Genomic DNA, 21,152 nt, shown 5'->3' with positions numbered 1-21,152 from the left:
TGTTCTACTAAAACTCACAAACGATTTACTAACAACTAAAGCCAATGGACACTATTCTATCTCCTACTTCTGGACCGTTTGGCTGGCTTTGATATGGGTTGACCACCCCCTCCTCCTCAGAAAACTTTGCTCCTTTGGTCTCTGTGACTGTACACTTTGTTGGTTCTCATGCTACCTATCCCACCGCACCTTTAGTATCACTTAAAATTCTACATCCTCCTCTCCTCTTCCTCTTCTTCTTCCTTTCTCCAACAGAGTCCCCCAAGGTTCTGTTCTTGGACCTCTCCTAGTCTCAATCAACACCTCCTCCCTGAGTCAACTGATGCCTCCCATGGCTTCCAATATAATTTCTACACTGTTGATACTCAAATCTATTACTCTGCCCTTCAGCTCACTCCATCAGTCTCTGCACACATCACTAATTTATGATTGACATATCAGACTTGATGTCACACCATGTTCTCAGTCTATCCAAAACCAAGCTCATATTTCTTCCCCAATGTGCTCCTTCCCCTGACTTCTCTGTCAAGATCAATCTGTGTCCGCATGCCAGGATGCTAGATGTGATCCTGGACTCTGAACTCTGCTTTTGGGCCTACATGCAATCCCTGTCCAAAGCTTGCGGCCTCAACTTATGTAACATCTCCAAAATATGCCCCTTCCTAACCAATAACACCACAAAACTCCTGATTCGCTCACTGGTTATCAATTGCCTCGACTACTGTGAATCCCTCCTTCAGCTCCATTAGCTTAACTTTACATAGGCTCTCCACCCTTCAGTTCATCATGTATGCTACTGCCAGACTTATCCACCTTACCATCCATTCCGTGTCTGCTAAGCCTCTCTGCCGATCCCTCCATTGGCTTCCTTTTACTCTTACCCAATTAAATAAATTCAAAATACTAACAATAACTTACAAAGCCATTCGCAACTTGCCCCCAGCTACATCATTAATCTAGTCCTAGAATTCAACCAAATCATTTTCTTCATTTCTCCATAGACTCATGCTCTCTAGCTCCTTGTCACCTCCTCCCATGCTCGATTTCCAGGACTTCTCTCGAGCCTCTCCCATCTTATGGAACTGCCTACTTCAATCTCTTCAACTATTTCCTACTCTGTCCACTTTTAGGCGATCCCTAAAAACACTTCTCTTCAGAGAAATCTATCCCGCGTTCACCTAAGAAGTGTATCTCCACTTTCTTCATCAGCTCATCCCCACAGTTATTATCTTTTTGTATCTCTTGACCCTTCCTTTTTGATTGCAAGCTCTAACAAGCAGGGCCCCCTGATTCCTCCCGTATTAAATTGTATTTTAACTGTACTGTCTGCCCTCATGTTGTAAAGCTCTGTGCAAACTGTTGGTGCTATATAGATCCTGTATAATAATAATAATAAAAAGAGTACAGAAGCAATGATCAGATAGATGACCCTTCTTGATGTAATGGCCTTCAGGTGTAATACGATGTTGTGAAAGGTGGAGATCTTAAGATTTATGGTTACATAAATTAGCAAAATAACTTGTAGAACTGAAAAAATGCTCATTCTAAAAGCCAAATATAAATGATCCAGTAATCCCACATGCACTTTCAATAGCTTTAATAAAATATATAATGCAAAGATCACGAAGGGTAAAATGTAAATCTCATAGTCCTATGAACCATGTCTGTGCAGCTCATTGCATGTTCATGATTATTCATTCTACTTATGTGGTAACCAAGCACAATAATGAGAAAGAATGAAGCCATGAAGAACAAACTAATATTTGACACCATCTCCTGCTTATCTTGTGTGCTGATTTCCTAAAAAGAATATTATTATTGACCAAATATGACACGGAAGAGTATCCTACAGATAACATTACAGAAGCAATAATCAGGCAGACAAACATTCACCGTACCTCCACACTACACATGTGGTTAATGTTGCTCTTGTTAAATATATTATTATATCATCCATTCCATGTAGAGTGCCGCTCCAAACTCCACTTGTTCTCCCCAATCTAGGATAAGACAGGTGCTGGCCGTAAGAGCTCGTCCTCACTCTGGTGCATTGTGCTATCTCAGGGTGTGGTTAGAGCTGGGCATGGCTAAAGGTGGGACTGTCAGGAAACAAACCTCAAATTAAATTGTTCCAAAGGAGTGATGTGATTAGCACGTGCATTTTCTTGTAATGATTCTAGTAAATATCTGCTGTGAAAGTCAGAGAATTCACTATGTGTGTATTCATCTGTATCTGATTTCTACATTTTTCTTATCTGTTCTATCTGTTTAATAAATGCACAAGCAAGGGAAACAGTCAAATATGTCTGGTGCTTGCATAAAATAAAAGCATCACTCATCTTCATTCAAAGAGGGGTCACCTCCGCCAGCTCTCCAGAGCGAGGCCCATGAACATTTCTGTTGGGCAATCAGTTAGTTCCACAATGGACCATCCTGAAGAACTGGTTTCTTAGTTTTGATGCTACATAAATTAGTAAAACAGAATGTAGGACTTGAAAAATATTCAATGTTATAAAGAGCCAGAAAAAGTCCAATAATCCCATGTAACTATGAAGGAAATTTACTATAATATAGAAGGCACAGGCCAGAGATGAGACAATTGTAAACGTCATGGTACGGCGGTAGGTGTCTGTACTGCTTGTCTTTTTTCCATGATTGTTCATTCTTCTAGTGTGGAGACCAAGCAAAATCATGAGAAGAAATGAAGCTATAAAAGCTATTAGAAGAGGAAGAATTGTCCACAGAATGCTGACATATGATATTATCTCTGTCCTTCGGTAGTATGAAATGTCACCTTGTGTTGAATTCCTGGAAAACTTTGAAGGCATAGCAAAAAAATATATGGAGGAGTTTAAAACAGAAAACAATACAGAGGCAATGATCAGGTAGATGATTCTTCTTGAAATGATGGCCTTCAGGTGTAAGAAGAAGATGTTGTGAAAGGTGGAGATCTTGAAGTAGAAGAAGATGGAGAGCAAGGTTGATAACCAGATGCTGGAAACAGTCGACAATCTCAGAGTCAACACATTTAATGTAGAAATGATTTCACTGAGCTTTACCAAGGAAAACCATGAAAATAAAAACAACGTGCAAACAGCATGAAACATGAACCTTGATATCCCGATAGAGGTGATAATTTTGTCAGCACCTGTTATTGATCTTCCCTTCAGCCAGTCAATGACATTAACAGCCACAATGAATAATTGTATCACCAAACCTGTTATTCCAAGACAGGTAAACAGAAACAGAAGTGTTACATTATCTCTATAATAGACGTCCTCTGAAGAATTTGGCATTTTCATATGCAAGATCTGTCTTTACTATAACTCTACTGTAGCACGTTACATTTATTGATGGAAAGTGACTATGTTTTATGTTGCAATTGGAAATGCAAACACATTATTTGTGTTGTTCATTATACAAATTCAGAGGACGAGAGCAAATTTGACTATGTGGAACATTTGTGGATTTTGTCATAATATGAAATACTAAGATGAAAATGATCTGCAAGTACAATGATAAGATACACTATATTGCCAAAAATATTGGGACGCCTGCCTTTACACACACACATGAACGTTAATGGCATCCCAGTCTTAGTCCGTAGGGTTCAATATTGAGTTGGCCCACCCTTTGCAGCTATAACAGCTTCAACTCTTCTGTGAAGGCTGTCCACAAGGTTTAGGAGTGTGTCTATGGGAATGTTTGACCATACTTCCAGTAGTGCATTTGTGAGGTCAGGCACTGATGTCAGACGAGAAGTCTCTGCTCTAATTCATCCGAAATGTGTTCTATCAGGTTGAGGTCAGGACTCTGTGCAGGCCACTCAAGTTCCTCCATCCCAAACTCACTCATCCATGTTTTTATACACCTTGCTTTGTGCACTGGTGCACAGTCATGTTGGAACAGGAGGGGCCATCCCCAAACTGTTCCCACAAAGTTGAGAGCATAAAATTGTCCAAAATGTCTTCGTATGCTGATACCTTAAGAGTTCCCTTCACTGGAACTAAGGGGCCAAGCCCAACCCTTGAAAAACAACCCCTCACCATAATCCCCACTCCACCAAACTTTACACTTGCAACAATGCAGTCAGACAAGTATCGTTCTCCTGGCAACTGCCAAACCCAGCCACGTCCATCAGATTGCCAGACAGAGAAGCGTGATTCGCTACTCCAGAGAACATGTCTCCATGCTCTGGAGTCCAGTGGCGGTGTGCTTTACACCACTGTATCCAACGCTTTGCATTGCACTTGGTGATGTAAGGCTTGGATGCAGCTGCTTGGCAATGGAAACCCATTCCCTGAAGCTCTCTACGTACTGTTGTTTTGCTAATCTGAAGGCCATATGAAGTTTGTAAGTCCTTAGCTATTGACTCTGCAGACAGCGACTTCTGCGCACTGTGAGCTTCAGCATGTGCTGACCCTGCTCTGTCACTTTATGTGCCCTTCCACTTCATGGCTTAGTTGCTGTTGCCCCCAATTGCTTTCAGTTTATCATAATACCACTAACAGTTGACTGTGGAACCTTTAATAGAAAGGAGGTTTCACAGATGGACTCATTGCACAGGTGGCAACCTATCAACCTCGCTTGAATTCACTGAGCTCCTGAGAGCGACCCATTCTTTCACAAATGTTTTTAGAAGCAGTCTACATGCCTAGGTGCTTGATTTTATACACCTGTGTTCATGGAGATGATTGGAACACCTGGATCCATTGATTTGGAGAGGTGTCTCAATACTTTTGGCAATATAGTGTAGATGAGGACTATGCCGAAAGCATGCAATAGTGGGCATAACTTTTTTTTCATTAATTTACATAGCTTGTTTAAATTTCATATGTTGGTAGAGTAATTCTTCCTCTATAGCAACTCTTCTTCTCATTCATTTAAGGTAAATAATGGATTTCAAGCAGAAGAGCTCACATGGAGTTCTTGATGAAGGAAGGGTGCAGGATGACTGACATCCACAGAAGGCTATAGAATGTTTATAGAGATGACACCATTGACAAGATCAGGACAAGATTTTGAGGTATGCCCCTACTTCTAAGGGCAAAGCTGTTCTAATTCCCACTTCTTGGACCTTATAACAAGGGGTTATATCCTGAAAACTTGTCTGTAATATGTAACTGTTGCAATGTTACATTGTAAAATAAAAAAGTATTATGAGCAGTTCTCAACTGTGTTGTGGCAAGTGCACCGATATAACTACAGTCACCGTAAAGTGGAACTAAAGTCCTCATGTACTTGTTGGGTAGGTGCCAGGGCCGGATCTAGGAGGGTGCTGGGGTGGGCAATGCCCCTCCAGATTTTAGCTGTGCCCCTCCCAGGTCTCTGAGAGTGCACCCACTTAAATCATGAGCCAGTCTGATGCAGACAGTTGATGAAAGGAGGCACTCTGATGGTAACGATCCATGTAAGGGGGAACTCTGATGGGGACACCTGATGTAAGGGGGGACTCTGATGGGGACACCTGATGTAAGGGGGAACTCTGATAGGGACACCTGATGTAAGGAGGCAATCTGATAGGTGCATCTGATGTAAGGGGTTATTTTGATAGAGACAACTTAGGTAAGGAGGACTCTGATGGGGATAACCAATGTATGGGGTCACTTTGATGGGGACATCTGATGAAAAGGGCATCACGATAGGGACACCTGATGTAAGAGGGCACTCTGATAGGGGCACCTGCTATAAGGGACACTCTGATGGGGACACCCGATGTAAGGGAGTACTCTCATGGGGATATCTAGTGTAAGGGGAACTCTGATGGGGACACCTGATGTAAGGAGACACTCTGATGGGGACACTTGAAGTAAGGGGGCACTCTAATGGGGACATCTGATGTAAGGGGGAACTCTGATGGGGACACCTGATGTAAGGGGGCATTCTGATGGGGACACCCAATGTAAGGGGCCACTGTGATGGGGCCATCTGATGTAAGGGGGACTTTGATGGGAACCTGGAAGTAAGGGGGGTTCTGATTGGGTCCGGGATGTGAGGTGGGCTCTGATGGGGACCCAGATGTGTAGGAGGACTCCTAATAAGGACTCTGATGGAGGGAACTCTGATGGGGATCTTGATGTAAGGGGGGACCTCGATGGGGACACTAATGTAAGGGGGAACTCCAATGAGGACACCTGATGTAAGGGGGCACTCTGATGGGAAACAGCCTAAGACATACTAGTGCATCCCAAATTGTGACACTGTGTGAAAGACTGTCAGTGACTCACAAAGTGTTGACATTATGCCGCCTGCGATTTTTTACTGCACCCCAGATCATATAGGCTAGATCTGATCCTGATAGGTGCAGAGTGATTTGGCAGACAGTTAACACACAGAGTCCCAGTTTGCCAAAAACAATGTATTGTAGAATATTTCAACAGTACAAACAGACCTGGCAGGGAGGCTCACCCAACTGGGAACACAACAGCACAGTGTAGAGGCAGCGGTATGCAGACTCAGAGTTGCCAGCAGCATCTGCCATGAGGAGTGTAGCCTGGCTGGTCTAACCCAAAGGGAAAGCTTCCTAAGAAGGTAAACCTAGTCTCTGCTCTCTCCCTAGCCCACCAAAACCTCTCCCTGCCACTAATGCTGTCCTTGATAGACAGGTAACCTGTCCCTACACTAGCCACTCACATAAAGTGCACCTAAACCCGGGGCCATAGTTTGAAATAGAATCTGCTTGACCCAAGATGGCCACCAGGTCACATAAGTCGAGATCATCGAACAGGATCACTGTCTGTGTGGCCGAGGAAATTATAGAGAAACCCGGTTTCCTTTAACTTCCTCTCCCATTTGCATTGCGGCTGCGGCAGAATATAGACTGAACCTGCCTACATACTCACCTCCACCTTCTAGAAATGCAAACTTTGGATCACTTTTCAACCGCTGACATCTTCTCCCTGGGCTTCTTCTGAGTAAAAGGTCTTTGACCTTAATTTGTTGGTGGGGGATGACTTGACTCCTGCGCACGTGCATGGGAGTCATTAATTCCAGCACTGCTGCACTGAGTTGTTCCTGTGCTGCTTAGTACACATGTAACAGAAGATAGATTTTGAGCAGGCAGGTACATTTGTCTTATTAATGCATGTTTCATCTGCAATAATAAGATGCTTGCTCACATTTTCTTGTAGGCTTTGTTTCAATTCAAACTAGAAACCCAGCCAAATACTGTCTAAGCTTAAATATCCCCCCCCATTCTAAGCTTTATACTAACTACCCACCTCAGTCTTACTGTCCCTGGGCCACGCCTTTCATTTGTTGGATTTCAGTTCTTTAACCACTTGCCGCCCAGCCACTGTAGATATATGGCGGCAGGGCGGCACTCGCAGGCAAAACCACGTTTTAAAACGTGTGTTTTGTAAACAAATAGGGGGCGCGCGCGAGGCGCGCCGCCACCCTATTTGTCCCGCCGATCACTGCCGCAGATGTGAATCGCCGGGTCACAGCCGGTCCTTAGCGGCTATTTCCCGGTGATCGGCGGCAAACAGTGACAGACAGCACGGCTGCAGTAGCTGTGCTGTCTGTCACTTCCCTGTCAGCTCGAGGATGATCTGATAAGTTTCTCTTTCTCGATCAGCCTTGTTCCGCCCAGTACACACCCCCGCCCCCTAGTAAAACACTCCTCTCACTTCTATAACCCTTCCTTGCAAAATAAAGTTAACCCCTTCCTCCCCATTGCCATTAGTACAGTGTCAGTGTTTTTTTGTTTTGCACTGATCACTGTATTAGTGTTTTTGGGGATGTCAGTGACCCCAAGTCAGTACCCCCCAATGTCAGAATGTCCACCGGAGTCCTGCCATAAGTCGCTGGTCGCTGCCATAAGTCCCTGATCGCCGCCATAATTCGCTGATCGCCGCCATTATTAGTATAAAAAAAAACTAAAAATCTCAGTATCTTTCCCGCCATTTGTAAACGCTATAACTTTCACGTAAACCAATTAATTTACATGTATTGGGTTTTTTTTTTAGCAAAGACATGTTGCAGAATACATTTTGGCAGAAATTTATGACTAAATTTGATTTTTGCATTTTTTTTTTACTGGACATGTTTTATAGCAAAAAGTCCAAAATATAGTTTTTTTTTCCTCAAAATTGTAGCCTTTTTTTATAGCGCGAAAAATAAAAATCGCACAGGCGATCAAATACCACCGAAAGAAAGCTCAATTTGTGGGGAAAAAAATTATGTAAATTTCATTTATGTACCGTATTGCATGACCGCGCAATTATCCGTTAAACTAGTGCAGCGCTGTATAGCAGGAAAATGGCGTAAATTGCAGTATTTATACCATAGTTTGTAGACGCTATAACTTCCACACAAAGCAATCAATATACACTTATTGGGATTTTTTTTACCAAAAACATGTAGCAGAATACATTTTGGCCTAAATTTATAACCAACTTTGAGTTTACTATATATTTTTATAGCTGAAAATAAAAAATATTGTTTTTCTTCAAAATTTTTGGCCTTTTTTTGTTTATAGCGTGAAAAATAAAAAGCGCACAGGTGATCAAATTACACCGAAAGAAAGCTCAATTTGTGTGAAAAAAAGGACGTAAATTTCGTTTGGGTGCAGCATTGCATGACCGCGCAATTATCAGATGAATTAGTGCAGCGCCGAGTAGCAAAAAGAGGCCTGGTCATTAAGGGGGGGTAAATCCTCAGGAGCTGAAGTGGTTAAATCACTGGGGATCCATATCACATGCGAATGTTACCTAGGGAGGTCTATATTCAGTTATAGCCTGTTTAGGAAAACTCACCCCTCCAGATTGACATCCACCCATCAAGGCATTTTGATATTTGCATAAATTCTTCCAAAAAACAGCCCACTGCTTACATCAGGGCTAAGGACTCTTGAGATATGCACTGAGGCAGGGTGCTGTGATGTTTTCAGGAAACTATGTACAGCATTCTACCAGCCCCTCTCACCAGGGATGATCTGCTTGCATTGCATAGAGAAGCACAGACACCCAGTGATGACAACAAATGATCTAAAATAAGATATATAATGAAACTGAAATGGTTTTGTTTTATAATGTAATTAGCATGTTGATGAGGTAGGATATGGATGAAAAAGGGAAAACAGAATATAAACAAATTCAACATTAAAGTGTTAAACCCAGGACCCTGCATTCACTATATTCAGTCTCCCACAGTACACAGAACAAAGAAATGCAATTATTTTAGTAAATATAAACTGTTAAATACCTTTTTTTCATCAGCAGTATATAACAGTCTTGTGGATTCTATCAGTGTCCAGCCGAGCATTGGTTAAAGCTTCTAGGAGGTGTTCTCATTCTCATCTGTCTGTCCTATGAGGCTGCATGACCCTTGACCTTCTGTCCGAACCGTGCAGATTGGTCCTGTGCTGATCACAAAAAAGCTCTTTAGCAATGCACACCAAAGTGAGCATGTGCAGAGTGTCTCCTGGGGCTCTGTGCTATCAGCAGATGGATTGGGAACTGTAGAAGAAGGGGAGGATCAGAGAAGACAGGATCAAACATCCTTTTACACAAAGAAGATTAACCCCTTGGGTTCCACAGTGAGCATAACAAGCATGCTTTACTGCATATACAGACTGATTTTACTGTTGTGGGTTTAGTAACACTTTAAGCTTTGTTCAGAAGGGGAGACGTGAATCTGCAGACATGAATCATCAGACACTATGCACATAGACGGTTTGCAAATTATCCTCTTGATTTTTCACATACTCTGTGGTCAGATTTAGTCTGGGGACATTTCTTCCTCTTGGAAATGGACACTTAAAATCAGCAAAGTCTACTTAACCATGTAAACAGTTTAGAAAAAAATGTGTTCATGAAAGTTATTAGTTGCTGAAATCACATAAAACTGTGTTTTGCAACAATCTCTACAGTTTCAAATATTTATTTAGACTATATTTTAAAATAGTTTGCGATCTGCATATGGTTGCTAGATAGCTGTCACAATTTTTATGGGGTTTCAAAAATGATAAACTACTGTAAAAAATGTCAAGTAGAACACAGTGTATAACATGAATTGATTTCATGTCTCTTTTTTATCTTTCATCCAACTAAAGCAGACCCTCCCCATCAGCTCCAAGCCATTTCTGGCACTTTTTGCTAGGAAATGTCTTAGAATTCCAAAACATATATTTTTTTAAGCAGAGGCCATAGAGAATAAACTGTTTTTTTGTGCTTGTGTATGTCACATGGTATTTGGGCAGCATTCTTTCAAATGCAGTTTCTGGAAAAAAATACACTTTTTAAAATTTTATTGCAAAAATCAAAATACACAACCTTTCCTTTGTAAAATATAATAGATGTTACGCCGAGTAAATAGATACCAAACATGTCATGCTTTAAAATTGCTCACGCTCGTGCAGTGGTGACAAACGATGTTATGTTATTATCCATGGGCAATGCTTTAATAGCCTTTGCAGGTTATCACTTTTAATTTACAGAGGAGGTCTGGTGCTAGAATTACTGCCCATGATCTGTTGATTGCGGAGATACCTCACATGTGTGAGATTATCACTGTTTGAAATTTTTTTTTTTTTTTACACTGTCACAAAAATTTTTTTGATCACTTTTATTGCTGTCACAAGGAATGTAAACATCCCCTGTGACAGCAATAGACACATGACGGGTACTCTTTACGGAGGGATCTGGGGTCTATAAAACCTTCAATCCCTCCTATGCCCTCAAAGGTATTCAAAACACCAAGATCATTTTTTTGCTTTCAGATTTTTAAAAATGGCACCGAACGTTTCTGAGTAAGCCTGGAGTGATGTCAGGACATTGCTTCCTTTACAATAAAGGAGAGCTGATCAAAGTCAATTCCAGCTTTGCCGATGGTCACCCCATCTGGCCCCTTGGGACTCCTGGTGGGATGGGATATCATGAGAGCCACAGAAGGTGGCAGGAAGGGGAGACCTCCCCTCCCTCTGCTTGTACAAGCAAGTGAGCAGCTAGTTAGCCCCTCTGATTGCTTGTACTAGAGAGCTGACCTCCAGCTCTAAAAAATAGTACCGGGGTGATTCCTGCAGCTGCAGACATCACTCTGATACATCTGCCGAAAGTCCAGCGAAGTACGTTTACATTGCTGGTGCAGAAGTGGTTAATTATCTGACTACCTAAATAGATGAATATTAACTAAAACTAATAAAGTTCGCAGTACTAAAGGCAAACAGAGTAGAAGACAGACAGATTGGGGTAGGGAGTTCCAGAAGCTGGCAGAGGCTCTGGAGAAGTCCTGGGGATAAGAATGGAAGGAGGAGACAAGAAGGTCAGACAGCAGAACTTTGGAGGAACAAATAAGATGGTTTGAATTATATGGTATGGTAAAGTATGATTTTTCCCAAATGGAAACCCCATTAAGAGAATTTTGTTTGCTTAGATAAGAAAAGAAAAAAATTTTCCATCCATTGTCTTAAATTTTTCTCATCATTATAGTCAAAAATAATCATGGAATCTTTCCCAAAAGACATTCAAAAATTGAGCAAACTTTTTCAAAAATGGTCATTTTCAAATGAAATTCTGTCTGTTTTTTAAACATTGCGCCTTCTTTTTTTTTTTTAAACACAGGCTATATCATGAACGCTCACAAGTAGAAAAAGTGGCTCTGGTAGGTAGCTTGCAAATTTAAAGGTATTTACCAGCAAAACGACCTTACTGCCAAGAGTGTGCATATAAGAAGCCTAATGGAGGCGGAATGCTCTACTGTGTACTGTGAGCATGCCGCGCAGTGTACTTCAAACACAGAGCCCAACCTGTCGCCAACAGCTCCGAGTCTCATACTAGTGATAAGGAACTTGGAGAACAAGTTCCCAATCACCTGATTGCTCTGATGGCCTATGATTGGCTATCTCATAATTAGCCACTGTATTGCCCGTCCCTATGGTCTTTTCTCCGCTTAAATAGAAAAAATGATGCATTGTAGCTTTTTCTCCTTACTAGTGGAGAAAATTGTAAACAAAAAAATGTGTGGAATTTTTTCTTTGTTATACTAGTAATTGCAGTGATCAGCGACTTATAGTGGGACTGCAGCTGACATGGGGTATATACCCTGTAGTGACTTTTGGGGGACTATTTATTAAGAAATTATTTTATTCCAAATTGGGAATCCCAGCTGACTGTCAGGGGATAACATTCTTGGTTGAAATTCAAAAGATCTTCTAGGAAGTTACAAAAACCAGTGAGAGGAAGAAACTTGTTTGAAAGACAATGAGCCACACACTACTATTGAAATTCCTACAGGTGATCAAACAAAGTCCCAGAAAATATATGTTTCCTAAACAAGTGCCATGGTCTATGGAAAGCTAGGAGATTTCATCTGCAGAAAACTTAATTATAAAGTCAAACACCACTATTTGGACTTCTACAGGTGAGCCAACACACCTAACCAAAAAGGACAACGATGAGATGGAAACCTGATTGTCTGAGAGCTCACACAAAACCTTGGAAAGTGTGATGAACAAACTTCTTGAACTGTCACAATAGCTATTGGATACTGAGGTCAAAATATAACTGGCTGTTTATCCTAATTCCCACACAATAAACAGGTAAACAGAGAGTTTTTCCTACTCATGGGAACTTCATTCCTTAAACAAGAAGGTGAAACTTAGGTCATCTAAAGCTAAAAACGTGATATATCCACCCACAGAGACATTATCAAAAGGTATATTACTAACAATTTTTATCTAGGGAAAATATCTATAAGAAGGTTAGGTATTGCATACCACTCAATTAAGTGTGAAATGATGAAGAATAAGATGATTCGTGAATTGGTGTCAATTATACATTTCCAAAAGAAATCAAATGTTTCAAAACAGTTTAAATATCAGGGAAATGAGAAACCAAATGCATGTATATCTTTCTATAGTCCTCATCCAAGAGTAGTGGTAGAATCAACTATACTTGAATAGGATACATATATATTTGATACCTAAAGACATGTTATTTCAATCAAAGTATGAGTCATCATTACAACACAAATTGTTTTGTGATCCCTAGCTGCCCCCAGTGGACAGGTGAGATATATCTTTATGTACACACATTTCTCGAACGGCCAATCAACAAGCCTGTTGGGAGGGTCTCTTGAAACAAAGGATTGTATGGTATAAAAAGACCATACACCTCACACTTAAAAAAAGGGGCTAAGAATCTGAAGAAGCTGAAAAGATCTAAGGCAATCTACAATCTGAAAATCTACAATCGGAAACTTCTGCTAAACTTCTGAACCTCTGAACTGCTACACTTCTACACTTTTTCTATAACACTACAATCAAGGCTAAATGAAACACAAATGATGCAGCGCTACTACCTAAAAATTCTTCACACATAAATGGATGTGAAACAATGCAAAATTAGTGACACAAATAACATAAACACACAATATTAAATAGTGCAAAAAAACTCATATATAATCACAAGTGTCAATATGAGGTCCTAAAAGGACCAAATAACATAAATGGTGCCCCAAGTAATCCAATGGGATCCAATAGTGCTCCAAATCAAACAAGTAAGTCACAACAGGACTCAATGTGCTAGAAAAACCTCCCACCAGAACTAAAAATCAGTTCCCACCATATAACACAAAACGCATGTGCATCCCAATAAACGCATAAACTAAGAACTAATCATGCAAACAAACATGAATAAATGAATGAATATATAAAGTCCCGTGAGGTGTAAAACACCTGACAATATACAAAAAACCATATATAAAGTCCACAGCAATTCTTGAAGAAGAAAAAAAAAGTGCTGATAAATGTGCAGAGATATCCAAAAATGGCTGAATTGCTCACTCGCCTCCCTCTTGCGACCCGCACAGGGTCAAAAGACCTTCAGGATCACTAACACATGGACCCTTAATAGTAGGTAATCCTCCACAGCTCTCCACACTGACCTCCCCTCATGTACAGATTCAAGCACAGGCTCACAGGGCAGCAGATCTCCTCTTCAGGCACATAAGGTGGCTGCAGCCACTTGATCCCTCAGAAAATAGAAGTGAATGCTTGCATAGTGTAAAACTATTTATTCACCAAACAAAGTATCACATATTGAATATGCTCACATTTAAAATCATCTTGTATATCACATGTAAATCAAACCTCAGATCAGATGTACTTGCATGGGTGTCCAATGTAAATAAAGAAGGCGTCCGACCGGAAGTGCGTTACTGCCTAAATCTCATTAGGAAAGGCAATCAAGGCTGCTATAACTTCCAATATATATCATCTATCCTATTGATAACACCTACTGCACTATCTCTCACTTGCTACCTGCGGCCATTTTGCTGAAGGAGTCCAGCTGCCATTTTGTCTTGAGGAACATTTGAAGGCACAACTGCATCCCACTGGGGAGGCCTCAAAATCAGGGTTCTAGGAGTGGTGAGACTGCTAGGATATTGTACTTTATTTGATATTTCCAATTTTCCAAAGACTTATAGCATTTGTATTGTGTGTTTAGGAATATTAAGATTATATACATAATTATAACTAAAAATGATTTGATTTGGTATTGAGAGTATATATTGCATATTTAACTGATCGGTAGTTTTGTTGTAGTGCAATTTATCAGAGATATTTCTTTTTTTCTCTATGGCCACGAGAAATTTGAAATAATTTCTGAAGCACTATAAGGTTACAACTTATACCTAAATTTTATTTTTCCTCTATTTACTATTATCTATAATCATATATTGTTGGATCATATAGAAATTAGCCTGTCATATTTTTGATTGTATGTACAAGTATACATTTATCACCAGTATTTTGCGTTTGTATTAATATATATATATACATTTTGTACATAAATAAATTTATTTATCAAAAAGGCAATTTTTGTGTATATGGTACGAAATCATACTGGCTAAAAGGACTCAAGGTATATTATTAAGTGGTGATCAAATTATTAAGGTGTCCAAATTATTGGTTCATTAAATATTTGCCATATTTTAACGGCTGGAGGCACTGCGATATTTTGTTTAAGGGAGAGGACACTGCCCTACCTATTTAGAATAAATTATTACATAAACCACCACAACCCCGAGGAAGTCACGAGGTTGGAGACGTAACGCGTAGGTACACCGTGACGCAGCTTCCGGAGCACGGTGACCCACTTCCGGCATCGGACGCCATTTTGAGGAACCTGAAAGTCCCCTATTTCATGCAATATACTCAGGCATGAAGGATTTGCTGTGGATGACACAGTTTATGTGAGTGGGCATTTTTTATTCTGCTATTAAAGAACACATTTTGGCATACTACACTATGGAGGATTCTTTTCTCTCACCCTGTGGGGTGTGAGATATTTTTAAACAGAAAACCTTCCTGTGACACCTGGTTTTTTGAAGAGGAACTACAGGTCCCAGAATCACCTGCCAGTGTTGGAGTAGAATCCTGGGTGATCCTGAAAGTGAAGTGGCCCATTGGGTCGCAGAGGGGAGGTGAGGAGGCAATCTTGTCATTTGAGTGTTTAGACACATTCACAGTTTCTTTCACCACACGATGCTGCATGGAGTTTGAAGCACATGTTTATGGACATTGTTTTTGATTGATGCTGTGTTCGATCACGTTTGTTCACTTAATCACTGGATACCCCTCTCATTTTAGGGGTTCATCTTGATTTAATCATTCATTTTGTCATATGTTTTTTCAGTTGTTATATTCACTAATATTGAGCACTAAGACTTAGGCACGTGATACATTTTTAATATTTTTTTTGTGGCACGTTTTTCATCATACTTGACATTCATTTGTTTGGGGGTTGTGGGGTGATTAGAGTGCTGCACTATTTTTGTTTGCATTATTTGATCACTGTTAAGGTATCAGTTAGAGTGTCAGCTGCTGGTGTGTGTTAGGTTGCTTCCATAATCACAGGAGGACTGTTTATCCATGTAAACAATACAGATCTCTCTCCTGTCAGCACCAGCATGCTGCTTTGCATTGCTCTGCAGAGTATTCGGGGCCCAGTGATCATGTGATTGCTATGTTATCACATGATCAGTGTCAACAAAGCTGTTATGAAATAATCCATTCATAACAGTTGTGTTTCCTATGCTGTGATTGACCCACAGCTATCACATGGTACCTAAGCCAAACACAGCACCCTGTACAGCTTAGCTACAGTCTATCACAGATCACCAGTGATTACAGTTGTCTTGAATGTAACCCATTAATTTCAGTTGAAAACTTTGCTGTTACAATGATCTTTATTATAACAACAAAATGTAAAAAAAAATCCCTTAATATCCACTCAAAACAGTAAAGTGTTACTAAAAAATGTTGTTAACATTTTAATAAAAAATAATTTTAAATTTTTTTAACATACTGTCACCGGTCAGTGTCCCTGATCACCACCACATCAATCATATGACGACACTGTACTGCACTGGTGACAGTATATAAACAAAAAAATGTGAAAAAAAAATTTATTTAATTTCTTCATTTTCCAAAAAATTGTGACAATAAAATTACAACGCCAAAAAACTCGCAATGCCTCTTATTTAATTCCTCAGACTGTCTACTTTCCAAAAAGGGGTAATTTGGGTGGAATATTACTAAATTTGTACTTTCCTGGCATTTTAAGGCCTCAAGAAATGAGATAGGCCATCAGTACATCAGAATTGATCAATTTTCAAATATATACTGTATCCCATAGTCTGCAGACTGTATAACTTTCACACAAACCAATTAATATACACTTGTTGGGATTTTTGTTTTACCAAAGACAGAATACATTTTGGCCTAAATGTATGATGAAATTTGATTTTATTGGTTATGTTTTATAACAGAAAGTAGAAAATATTGGATTGTTTTAAGAATTTTCGGTCCTTTTTATTGTTTATAATGCAAAAAATAAAAATGTAAGTGGTGATCAAATACCACCAAAAGAAAGCTCTATTTGTGTGAAAAAATGTTTAAAATTTAATTCAGGTGCAATATTGCATGACCACGCAAGTGCCAGTTAAAGTAGCACAGTTCTGAATAGACAAAAATGGCCTGGTCATGAATGGGGTAAAATCTTCCAGAGCAAGTGGGTAATCTACAATATGAGTGGATATTTGTTTTTATTCTGTATTAATATAGTGGCATTACTAACTCCAGCTTTTTGTCTACGTACAGTATATATACTGGTCTAGAGGATTCCCCCAAGATCCTTCTACTTCAAGTTGCTGCTGGTGCTATAGTGTGACCACCAAGATTAAAAACCCTTACATGGATTGGACAATTGTAACAAAGGACTTTTTAGGACTTTAGTGAACTTTTATAGACTATGATGGACCTTTTTCTTTACACTCTGAATTTTTCAGCATTTTCATAGGTTGCACCGTTTTACCTTTCTTTAGAATATCTACCTTATTGTGGTGGTCAGAATACCCCTTTACAGACAGCTAAAAAGATTGTTGGTGTAATTCAGCTAGCATGACAAGTGGTGTTGGTCCTTGGACTATGCAACCAACGTCATAAAGAAAGTCAATCAGAGGCAGTGTAAACTTTAGAGCAGTGTTTCTCATCCTTTTTTCAGTCAAGGCACCTTTTAAAATTATGGACAGTTCCGAGGCAACCTTTAAAATTATGAACAGTCTGGAGACACCCCATTCTAAAATGGGGTGACTCTAGACTGTCCATAATTTTAAAAGGGCACCCCATTCTAATAGCTTTATATAATGCTGCAACATCCACACATGTAGGACGCCCAACATTAGAGGTGATTTATTCTTCCAAAGCAAATACACTTTTGCACACTGGTACTGACTAGTATGCCAGTGTTTCTCTTCTCCCCCAGTTTTTCTCCTTCAGTGAGTTAATGTGACCCCAGCACTGATGGAGAGGGGCAGGGGAGGGACAAACTAGGATGCTGTGCAGGCAGCTAACATCCTCCCTATCAACTGTTGGTGTCATTGGTTGTCAGGATGCTGGTGGCTAGAAGGTCATAATGGTGCACAATGAAAACCTGTGGCGTTGTGTAACTAAAAGGAAGGCTTGTTCTACCCACTGGCTTGTATACATGTTGTGGACAATTTTTAGACATTTTGCCAAGGTAACCATCAAGAAACCTTAAGGCACCTCAGGGTGCCTTGGCACCCTGGTTGAGAAAAGCTGCTCTGGAGGTACCCTACAGTTCCAAAGAACCCTGGTTGAGAATAGCTGTACTAGAGGCTTCTATGTTGAACTTTACAATAAAGAAACCTGTATTCACATCCGTGTAAAAATTATTAGAATACCATATTTTGATTTTAATAATTATGCCAGTATAAGAGATGATAGCATAAACATTTTTTTTATTCATTTATTTTTATTAGGAAAAAAGGAAACATTTTTCCAAAATGATCACCAGACACAATTATTTGTTCACATCTAAATCCAACCAATTCAAAAAAAAAAAATTAACAGCAAATGTGGGGGGAGGGGGATAAGCATCATTTTCTCTATGCTTAGATATTGTTTACAAGTAATATCTCCATGATGCGCATCTGCACACTAAGAAAAAATGTCTAGTCCAAGGGTCATGAAATCGATAAACCAGAGCCACCGTAGGCTGGGTTGTGGTCGGTACATTCCATTGGGGACTGGCAGATTTATGCATCCTTTTTGATTTTAAGCATATCTTATCCGGTCCAGTTTATACAAGAGGAGGTCTCATTTTCCAGAGTGCATAGTCTTTTTACCCATTAAATGAGTGGCATTAGCCACCCAAAAGGGGCTCCATTGTGCTGTCTACACATTGCTATGTTTTCTCCTATCCGGGGCGACCCTGGCTTTCCCATGTTTGGATATGGTGCTACATAAACAAAGTTATGGTCATATATATGTGCTCCTGATGAAGCTACCAAACAGTGAAAACCGTTACGACACGTGACTCTCATCCTGCACTTTGGCCCTTTTACATCTCACAATTTTAATTTTAATGATTATATTTGTACTAATAGAGATATTGCCATTAGTGGCCTAGCAGGATAGTGCCTACTTTGGGACATTTATACAGTTGATTTGATCCAAGTGTTTTATTGGTATAAACGTTTAATGTATAATGGTGTTAATAAACATTTTAAAGTTGTGTATTCATCTTTTACTGGAGTTATGCCCGACACCTGAAAATCCTTTTATCCTATTTTCTCTTTTTTTAATATAACTGTTTGGATGTGGTGCAAGTCTAAACAAGCTGTGCCCTTGATGTGTGCGGTTCCTGTGCATTTCACAATCATTCACATATGTGGATGGAGTGCAACAATTCAACAACTCAAAAGTAATATAATAATAAGAGGAATTTACTTAGATAATTACAACATCATTCAAGTCCAGGGGAGCCCATAATTTATTTTGATATTACTGGAAGCGACAGTCATCACCCTGTTAAAGCCCTGACACCTATTAAAATAAAAACTATTTTTAAGTTTCAGGCAGCAAATCTGAAGTTCAGCTACTAGAATTTTGCACTCATAGAGGTGCGGCATAACCTAGAAATATTGTTTTTTAAAATTAGGTAGAGTAGTAACATGATCCCTTTCATATTTATCCAAGTAGCCAGGAGAGATAAGGGTCTCTACTTTCAGGATAGTCTGATACATGAGAAAAAGCATGATGAGGACAGTCAGGACCTTATAAAAGATCCTCTACCAGGTTTAGGTCCACGTATTGATCACAAGGAGGTCATCTGAACTTGATCTCTTGAGTCAGCTTTAGACATGTTTCTCCTGAACAAGCAGTCCTTTCCACAATGGACAATCCTATAGAACTGATTCTCTAGCTTGACTGTTGGAAATAGAATGTAGAATTGAAAAAATATTCCAAAAAAATCAATGCAAAGAAATACAAGTCTCCACTCTGCCATTCAATTAAAATTGCTAATTCACACAAAATACAGTCCAGCAAAGACATAACTGTACATATTATCATCTTTTGATAAGTGTCTGTACTGCTCATTACATTTCTATAAGTTTTCATTTGGCTAAAGTGGAAACTCAGAGAAATAACGAAAAGGATGGAAGACACAAAAAATATGAGAAGTGGAAAAATGCAGATTGAACTAAGTACAAAATAATTAATCTGAGCATTTTGGTTATCATTTAAAATGTCAACGTAAGAGAAATTCTTATACTTTGAATAAGAAATAAGCAAGCAAGTCATAAGTGTGTACCCAAATGTCAGCAGCACAGAAGCAACTATAAGGGAAGCAACTCTTTGAGATATGATGGCCTTCAGATGTAAAATTGTGAAAATTGGAGATCTTGAAGCAGAAAAAGGTGGAGAGCAGAGTTGATAACCAGATACTGGAAAAACCTGATCTGAAGCCAATTAATACACTGGCATACAAAAATATTACATGTACTTCTGCAGAACAAGCGTATGAAAGGACGTTTAATGGACAAGATGCAAGGTTGAAGATTCTTATTATTCCGATAGAGGTAATGATTTGATCAGCATCTGTTATTGACTTTCCCTTCAGCCAGTCAATGGCATTCACCGCCATGATAAATAATTGTAGAGATATTCCAGCCAACAAAAATAATCCAGTTTCAGCAACTGAAACACAAAATTGTACTGTAGAAGGAAAATAACATTCTCCCCCTGTAGAATTGGCCATCTCTCTGGTCTCTCCTATCTGATCTTTACTGAGGAAACATCACTTAACTAAATGTATTGATGCAAAGTACAAAGCAAAACACTGCCCAGACTGATCTTTATTCAAATAACGCAGATGTGAATAAATTTGACTATGCATCTATATCATGGATGTTACTATGCAGTTCTCTCTCTTTCCCTCTTTTTGGGTTGCATATCTATTGCTTATTGCAAGCACCAAGGATAAACAAAAAAATGTGAGTTCTTATAATTAATAAAGTATATATTAAGCAATATATGTACATTTTCTTTGGATTATATCTAATGCTGCTTTTTAGAGAGTAGGGAACAGGTAAACCCTCTTTAGGATGTTGTTCTGTATTTCTGCTTGTCAGATATTCTCTATTTGTCGTGGTTGTCACTGGAAAAGAAAATGATGGAAAATCTAACATTTTGCAGTTGTAATAGAAAAGGAATAGAGAGAAAATCTTCTATTGGTGACAATTGTTCTAGTGACCATTGTCCATGGGAGGATTTTCCATTGGGACATATAAATTAACAGATGTTTTAACCTTGTAACCATTCCCAACTCTATCCAAACAAAAAA

At 39.4% G+C, this 21,152-nt stretch overlaps 1 protein-coding gene across 1 annotated transcript; it reads right to left on the bottom strand.

Moving 5' to 3' along the window:
- Nucleotides 1-2,345: 2,345 nt before the first annotated feature.
- LOC149455794 (taste receptor type 2 member 110-like) lies at nucleotides 2,346-3,296 on the bottom strand. The gene is given in 1 exon segment (XM_089685879.1): nucleotides 2,346-3,296. A coding segment is annotated over 1 exon segment (951 nt).
- Nucleotides 3,297-21,152: the final 17,856 nt, after the last annotated feature.

This window comes from Staurois parvus, unplaced genomic scaffold, assembly GCF_062004578.1.
Source record: "Staurois parvus isolate SC_StPar_1 unplaced genomic scaffold, SC_StPar_1.0 ptg000388l, whole genome shotgun sequence".
NCBI classification, from domain to species: domain Eukaryota; kingdom Metazoa; phylum Chordata; class Amphibia; order Anura; family Ranidae; genus Staurois; species Staurois parvus.
This window is presented reverse-complemented; position numbering and strand designations above follow the sequence as displayed.